Source organism: Natrix helvetica (genome assembly GCF_964273705.1).
Source record: "Natrix helvetica genome assembly, chromosome: Z".
Taxonomy (NCBI): domain Eukaryota; kingdom Metazoa; phylum Chordata; class Lepidosauria; order Squamata; family Natricidae; genus Natrix; species Natrix helvetica.
In genome coordinates, this window is record NC_138554.1 from 94873704 (window position 1) to 94882249 (window position 8546).

Below are 8546 nucleotides of genomic sequence, written 5' to 3' on the forward strand. Positions count from 1 at the left end.
AGATGATAAGAATGGTAGTCCAGAATATTTGGAAAACAAAATTGCAAAAGATTGGTGTAGATTTGTATTAATCTAAGAGAACCAATGAGCTTGTGGAGTCGGTATAAAAGAGCTTCTTTATTTTTAATTACTGTTTCACTAATTTAAACCGATCTGAATGTAGCTATAACAAAGAATATAGGTTAATTTAAATGTGAGTAATAAAACTCTCAAGCTCTTGTTTACAACCACCAGTTACCTTATTTAAAATTAAATTTATTTTTTAAGAATAAAATGAAATTGAATGAGGCATAAAATCTGGAAGTTCTCCAGGGAAATACTGCCAGACCCAGCAGGGCCCACAATTCCATGTTGAGGATTCAGGATGTAAGGAATTACTAATATATCTGTGTGAACCATGATCCTGGAGAGTTTGTTGCCCTATAATGTATGAAAAAAATCCTAGGAAGTACACATGAAAAATGTTTTCAGTTTTTAGGACATGTTATATCTTAATTTTAAGAATGGGGTCTTTTGTTTTGTAATGAAATACACAAAAACATGACAGCTTTGTTCCTTCATTTCCTTATAGACCAGAGGTCTTCAAACTTGGCAACTTTAAGACTTGTGGACTTCAACTCCCAGAATTCTCGAGCCAGCAGAGCTGGCTGGAAAGTTCTGGGAGTTGAAGTCCAGAAGCTTTAAAGTTGCCAAGTTTGGGGACCCTGTTATAGGCAGTAACTGATTTTTTAAAATCATTGCTTGAATAATTTATTGCTTAAAAACGTTATAAATATTTCTGTATTCATTCAGGTTCTTGTGATTATGACTATATTTGAGTAGTAAGTGTGCAACTGTTTGAATTTATTTTATTAATAATTATTATATTGTCAACCTCTTTTATTCCTTGCATTATATTACAAAGTGAAATGAATCCTATTACTACAATAGAGAGGGACGCTGGTTAAAAGTATTCGAAGTACTTTATATACATATATATATTTATATTGTAATTTTAGAATTGTAATTTTCTCCCAGTGAACACTTTCTAAAGACAAATGTCACACTGCTTTTTTGTTCTTGCACACCTGACCATATCATCCAAAAAAGGACACAAGGGTAGTAATATAACTTTTTCATGCTTCAGGCATAAGGATGAAATCATACAGGGGCCCCACAGTAATGGGACTGTTCTAGGAATTTCCTCTCACTGTTTTTTTTTTTTTTTACTTTCTACATCAGTACATACATACCACAGTCGGTGAGAGTTTAAAAATGGCAGAAACAAGTGGAGCTCATTAAGCCTCATTGAATTGAGTATAAGTTAGCACTTTCCACAATGGACCAACTACAGAGTTGGGGGAGGAATTATTTTGAAGTTTCCCACTACTGTGGCTGACCATATCAGACCAGTCTGAAAGGAAAATGGAATCTGTTTATGTTCTCCAGAACAGCAAGTTCTGCATAAAGCTAATCTAGAAAGAAATCTGTATGGTGTCAAAAGTTTCTACACTCCATAAATCATAACTCATTTGCCTTTGCTCTAAAGAATTCTGAGATCAAACAGTAATATGTGCATTTAATAAAGTTTTCTAAAGGAAAAAGGTATGACTAGTACCTTTGCAATGGAAGCAAAGGAATGCCCTATAATTAAAAATATATTTTTCAGTGAAAGCAAAGTAACATTTATTTCTCCCAAGTATCCAACTATATAATATCTTACACAAAACTCTATTGAATTTTAATAAAGAAAATTGAATTTGATTATGAGAATACAATTTATTTAAATGTAATATGGAAAACCTATTTGTCTATCTAGAAAAATGAAAAGGAAGAATACATACATCTCTCAGAAAGTAAAAGTAGCTGGTCAACAAAAATTAAAATAAACAGCTCGTTTCCATTAGCGTATGTAATTGGAATTAAAACAGAATGTCTACTTTGATACTTCTGTGTCCTAAAATAAATAACCAATAATTAAGTCTAAGCAAATGCAGCTACTATAAGTAGATATATAGGTAGTTCTCGACTTACAACCGTTCATTTAGTGACTGTTCAAAGTTAGGTCACTATAGAAAGTGACTTATGATAATTTTTCACACTTACAACCTTTACAAACTCTCCATGATCATGTGAGCAATATTCAATAATAACAACTGCAGTGATTCACTTAACAACTGTGGCAAAAAGGTCATAAAATGGAATAAAACTCACTGAACAAATGTCTCAATTAACACAGAAATTTTGGGCTCAATTGTGGTTGTAAATCAAGGACTACCTGTACTGCTTTCTAATTCACCCCTATATATACACCACCTCCTTTTTCCTCAAGCATCCTTAGAATTAAATTTTAAATTGTTATTTATGCCCCAATAAAGTATTGTACACTACCAATTAATTATGCATGCAATATATATATTTTCAAATTGTATAATTCTGCCGATTTTACTAACTTCTAATATCTCAGTGTCACTTTTACTAACCAACCAGAACAATTATATTATTAGTTTCAAAATTAAAAATAAATAATATTTCTCCATTTAGCGTTTCTTTACTTATTTCTTTACTAAGTATAGTCATCAGGCAGCAAATTTTAAGGAAATTTCTTGTGATGATAAGTCATCAGAAATTAGATTTTGTTTGTTGGCATTAATTAATGTTGCTAATTACTTCAGTTTGTGTTATGCTTTGCTTAAAACACAGGCACTTAGATATGCATTGCATAGTCTGTATTTATCAAGGACTGTTGCAAATCTCATTTCCAAAATAATACTGTTTTTACAAATGTATGTTTCATTCATATATTGTTACAGGTAGTCCTCGACTTACAACCACAATTGAGCCCAAAATTTCTGTTACTAAGTGAAACATTGGTTAAATGAATATTGTCCCATTTTATGACTTTTCTTTCAGACTTGTTAGGTGAATTGCTGCAATTATTCATTTAGTAACATGGTGAATCTGGATAGCCATTGACTTTATTTGCAAAAAAAGGACACTGCAACTGTCACATGTGAGTCAGTTGTCAAGTGGCCAAGTTTTGATCACATGACCATGGAGATGCTGCAACAATCGATAAGTGTGAAAAATGATCATAAGCTGTTGTAAATTCAAACAGTCACTAAATGAAATGTAAATCAAGGATTACCTGTATTAAGTATATCTTAAGTATTCCTTGTATTTCTTCCCAGTATATTCAATCATGCTAGTCTAGTTTAGTTCAGTTTACTTGCTCAGATATGTTTGCTACTTCTATTGTTCCATTGTAATGAAAGATTTTAGAGGAATTATCTCTGGTTTCATTAAATAGTTGAAGGAAAGTGCTGAAATTGATATCAGCTCGTTATGTGACCTTGAAAAAATGAGTTTGGATGTCCGGCCTTTGTAAACCACTGGTGGGTTGGATTAAGCAATGTGAAATTCATTTCCTTTGATTTTGAAGAGATTAATGCATGAATTTGCTTTGACAGATTCATTGTTAAGACGCCTGTTACGTTAAAAAAATGGTTACAATAATTTGGCTATTGGAGATGTAACTCAGAAGTTGAAACATTAATGAACATGGACAGATTTTTCCTATTTTTATTGCATTTTAGGCTAATATGAAGATTGTTGATAACAAGACTCTTGGGTGGGGGGGACAAACATTCTACATCAAAGACATTTTATGTTTTTCAGGCTATATTCCTACTTTTTGGAATCTATAAAGGTATTAATGATTGTGGATTTTCCAGTGATAGAATTAGTTAAATGAATTATAACACAGCACAGGAAAGAAAAATCTTCCCTGATTTGCACTAGTACATATGTGTCAATATTTACAGTGTGTCAGGGTTTGTTCTTTTTTTAATTACAAAAAATAAGAATATTTTAGCAACATGGTCAAAGTCCTGGAAGTTGCTGTATTTATAACATAGTTTCTAAATCATTTTTTAAATCGTTACACTTACCACCTTTAAGGCGTTGTTCATCTTTTAATACTATTTTATACATTAATGAAATAAAAATATATAAAAGCATTACCTAAAATCTGTTCAAAGGCAAGGAAGAGAGGAAAACTAGGGTCTTAGAAGATAAAAATTCAAATTCCTATTGAACTGAACTGTCTAGAAGGTATTACGCTTGTCACCACCACTCAGACCTGCATAGTACATGGTACTGAGATTAAAATGAGAAAAGGAAAGAATCCACACAATGAGCAACATTTCTTCAAAAACTGTAATAGGATAAATAAAGCTCTGCATGGCTTTATTTGACCTAGCTTCCTTTTGCAATAATAACATTGATATAAACAGAGAGAGAAAAAAATCCTTTCAATGTGTTTCCAGGCTGCTGAGCTCTTTCTAACCTCACACAATTGGTAATCCACTTTTGTGTGCGTGTGTCAGAGTTCTTGTCAGCCATAGGCTGCAGAAGGAACAAGCCACAATCCCCACCTCCTTCTGCTGCCATCCTGTCAAAACAAAGGCTCTGTTGCCAAGATTTGGCAGAAGGAAGTGGGTGAACAGGAGGAGCTATAACTGCTTGTCTCCAATCCAAGTATCTCTTTTACTCTCCTCCTCTCTCACATTCACTGGCACTACACTACTCAATAGGGAATGCTGGATGACTTTCTTGCAAACCTCCACTACTGCAAAAAATAAAAATAAAGCAAAATCAGGAAGCAGAATTGTTTATCTCTTTAAAAATATACAGTGACTGTTTAAAGCAGACTTTGGATTTGTGCCTAATTTTATGTTTATATGAGAAGCATTTGAAACAGCATTTTACCAAGCAAATAACACAATGAAAACAAAAACTGGCATAGCCTGTTGGGGTTGAGTTTTCTTGACTCTCTGTGTTACTTTGCACTGATGTTCTACTTAGTTTCAGCAGTGTATCTTTTTATGACTGCTGTCAAAATAGTTTATTTTCTTACTACTGCAAAGAACAAGAGTAGAACTCTACAAACTTTCCCTCTTAATGCACACATCTGTGTTCTCCTTATTAAAAACACTTCTTCAAAAATATCACTAGGAATATGCATATTAAAAGATGGACCTTAAAAAATCAGATTGACGATGAGATTATAAACTGATAGATACAAAGAGGAAAAACACTTTGATAGAAATCCGTAGAGTACTAAACATACGAAGAGTGGAGCAGGTAACCTACTCCCTAGCTTGATGCCATCCAGGTTTGTAGGAATGCAATTTCCTTTATTCTCAGGGCCGCTGTGATTGTAATTATCACAACTCATCTGAAGGACACCAGGTTGGAGAAACTTATTCAAGAGCAGCAGAACCGAAATGAGCCACATTGAATGATGACAAAAGATTCAAGTGAAAAAACTGAGCTAAGCTTTGCAGAGGCAAAAAGCAAAACAAAGCCAGAGAAAGGTAAACTGAAAAATACTGCTGTGCAGAGATTACAGAGAGGTAACCAAAGGTGTCTCCACTGAGCAGTTGAACAAAGGAAAGGGGAGTTCATCTCTGACAATTGTTATATGGGCTAAATTTTAGCACCTCCTGCATCTTGCCAGAGTTGAAACAAATAAAGTAAAGATTTAGTGAAGATCTGACTAACACTAAAAAGTTTTTACCCTAAATATTCACAGTTGTTTCTTACAAGAACACTTTCTAAGACAGTTTCATTTTCAAGCAATTTGATACTTGACATCTGATATTTTTAAAGACGATGTAGTATTTTGCACACAGAACTCCAATTGATGCAACAGAATTTTGTACCGCAAATTAGAACAATGAGTGTATACAAGGAGAAATAATTAATCAGAATTAATTGCTCTTTATAAACCACATAGGTACACACGAATAATTGAGCAGAAAAATACTTTTCCAATTGGAAAACAACTGTCACGCTAATACCAATAGGAAGTCCAGCGGGAAACGGCTCACGCGTACCCTGAAAATGACCACCGAGCCAACCGCTGCGTTTTAGAGCCTATTTATTTCGTTAAAAGCACCGGCTGTAGTCCCAGCGAACCACTCCCGCACCTCCCCTTCTGACGACAACTATAAACTGCAACAGCTACATCTTTGGGCGCCCCCTAAGGGCAAGCAGCAAGTGCGACGACCTCTGTGCTGGACGTCGATGTAATCCCTTAATCTTGTCTGTTTTTCCTCCCCAAACCTAGGGCTGGCTGGGTACCTTGCAGGCAGAGTAAACTCCCAGCTTCTCTAGCTTCTTGGCGCGGGGTGCAGAGCGAAGCTGTGCCTTCTTCCCCGCGATACGAGCCGAGCCGAGCCCCCCGCCGCCGCTGCTACTACTACCACCTCCACTGCCTCCTCCTGCAGGGCTCTCAGCAGTAGCAGCTGCGGCAGCAGCGATAACAGCTCGGGCGGGACCACAAGCAGGCAACCCTCCAGCGGCCGGGGAACCCTGCTGCAGTGCTCCGGCCCCGCCGCCGTTGCCCCCAAGGCTTGCTCCTGCTGCCGCTGCAGCTGCAGCGGTAGCTCCAAGCCCGGCCGCACCAGCCTCAGACATGCCGCAGCAGCGCGGGCGGCGGGAGGCTCGGCTCTGTTGTGACCGACGCCAGCCCTGCTCCGTGCCCGGTTCAGCGCGCCCGTCGAGCGCTCTGGACCCTCCCCTTTCTCCGCTTTGCAGCCACCGGCTGCTCCCAAGGAGGGAGGGGACAGGCCGCACCGCGGGCGGGTCCTGCTGGGGAAGGGAAGAGAAGGCGGAGGCGAGGCGCCTGTTAAGGAAACAGTAAAGGCAGAGAGACGGACATGTTCTTGCAGATTGGCGCGGTTGTCCCTCTTGGCGAAAAGATCCCGCTGCAGACACGGCCTGGGCCTCCCTCGTTTAGGTGCCAAACAGTGGCGCCTCCAACAGTTCTCCCTTAGTAGCATATTCACGGCCATGTAATCTTCGAGAATCCATTTTTGCGCCCCAGGACGGGCATCGTACTTCTCTGTGCCCTGCGCGCGGCGCCCATGCCCCAAGATCGTCTTACGGAGGACGGGACTAGAATGGCATGGTGGAATGGAGTGGGTCTGGTTGGCGAAAGCCCCTCTGTTACAGAATCCAGGCTTCTTCAATTTGTCAGGAAAGTCTCCTGGAATCGTGAAGACAAGGACTTTAGATGTGTCGTGAGATAACCAGCTTATGCCGCAATAAATCTCCGGCACTCTACCATGTCACAGAGCTCGTGAGCGCGCCCGCGCGCACGGATATTTGCTGTGTAAAAACTACCACTCGGAGGCGAAAGTGAGAAGTTCCCTCGGTACGTGCCACTTCCTCAAAAGGTAGAGAAAGGGGCGATCCTGGCCCGCAGCAGACTTTAAGGGCCTCTGGAGCGCTGGACTGAGGCCCTCGGGTGATAACAGCTGCCTCGGGCCGGTTTCCACCCTTGGGCGCCCGCCAAGTACTGTAATGGTGACAGCCAAACATGCGCTCCCGCCTACATAAGTTATCTCGCGGCCTCACCCTTGCTTCCAAAAGCACAGAACAATGTCTTTAGGATAAAAGGAAGTTCATGGTTCGATCATTCCTTCATACATTGATTTCTGAAAAAGTTGTTGGGTTAGAAAACGAGCTCAGAGACCTGTTGAAGGTAAATGCTGAAGAGGCACCCGGGAGAAGCTTCAACAGCCATTGACTTGCGTTAAAGAAGTTAAAATCGCAGAAAGGGAAAAGTGGTAGCTGGCAACGAAAAACCTCTTTGGTTCACCTTCTTCCCGACCAACTTTGTTTAAAATCTTGAGAAAGAGAGCTGAGATGTATGTTGGAGAAAGCCAGCTCTCTAGCTAACAAATTTAGCCATTCATTGAAATGATTTGCTGGAGGAGATGGCATTAAGATGACAACTAAACCAAAGCAACTCTTGTTGATTATCTATTTCACTGACTTTTTGCTTCATTATTTTCTACTGTCCCTTCTCCCTCCCAGTGATATATATTCTCCCCAAATGATAATCCATGCAGCAATAAATTGGTCCATGGTGATTTATCTTGAAACAGTCTTCAAACCAGCTCCAAGGCTTTACAATAGTTGAAAACTGATCTAGGGTACAGTGGCATTTTAGAATAGAAGGGTTGCACGTTTTTTAAGTTAGATGTTTAGTTTTGCAGGTTCATGCTTCTATATTAATTTCTCTATTATGTTTCATGTTTATTTTATATGTAGAACTTTAATAAAGTTTACATTAAAAAAAACAGGACTGTAGCAAAAAGCATGCCTCTTGCTGTTTATTTATTTAAAGATTTCTATACCATATTTAACACTTCAAGGCAATTACTTACAAATACTATCGAAAAGTCTTTCCATATGAGACCGAAAGAGTTTGATACTTATCAAATTACTTAGGAAAAATAATCCTAAATGATGGTACAACTTAAAAGCTCTTTTTTGGGTTGTTACTACTTGATCTCAAATAACAAGACAGTTTGCTGCCAGAGCAAACATTCCTAAAAGTGAATTTCAGCCCTTTCAATTGCATGTTAAGGCACTGAGCTACAAATCAGGTGATTGTAATTCTAGTCCAGCTTTAGGCATAAAACCAGCTGGATCACTTTAGGCCAGTCATTCATTCTCAGCCCTTGCAAGAAGAAAGCTAGGGTAAACCAAAA

At 38.5% G+C, this 8546-nt stretch overlaps 1 protein-coding gene across 3 annotated transcripts in view; it reads right to left on the reverse strand.

The window, feature by feature from the left end:
* Positions 1 to 7963, reverse strand: part of KAT2B (lysine acetyltransferase 2B) — an 89001-nt gene extending 81038 nt beyond the window's left edge. For 2 of the 3 annotated variants that reach the window (XM_081971644.1, XM_081971643.1), the window contains exon 1: positions 6127 to 7963. In XM_081971644.1, coding sequence (XP_081827770.1) covers positions 6127 to 6462 — 336 coding nt within the window. In that variant the 5' untranslated portion in view covers positions 6463 to 7963. Of the gene's footprint in view, positions 1 to 5879; positions 5953 to 6126 lie in introns of those variants that run through there. The other variant, XM_081971645.1, reaches the window with a different exon arrangement.
* Positions 7964 to 8546: the final 583 nt, after the last annotated feature.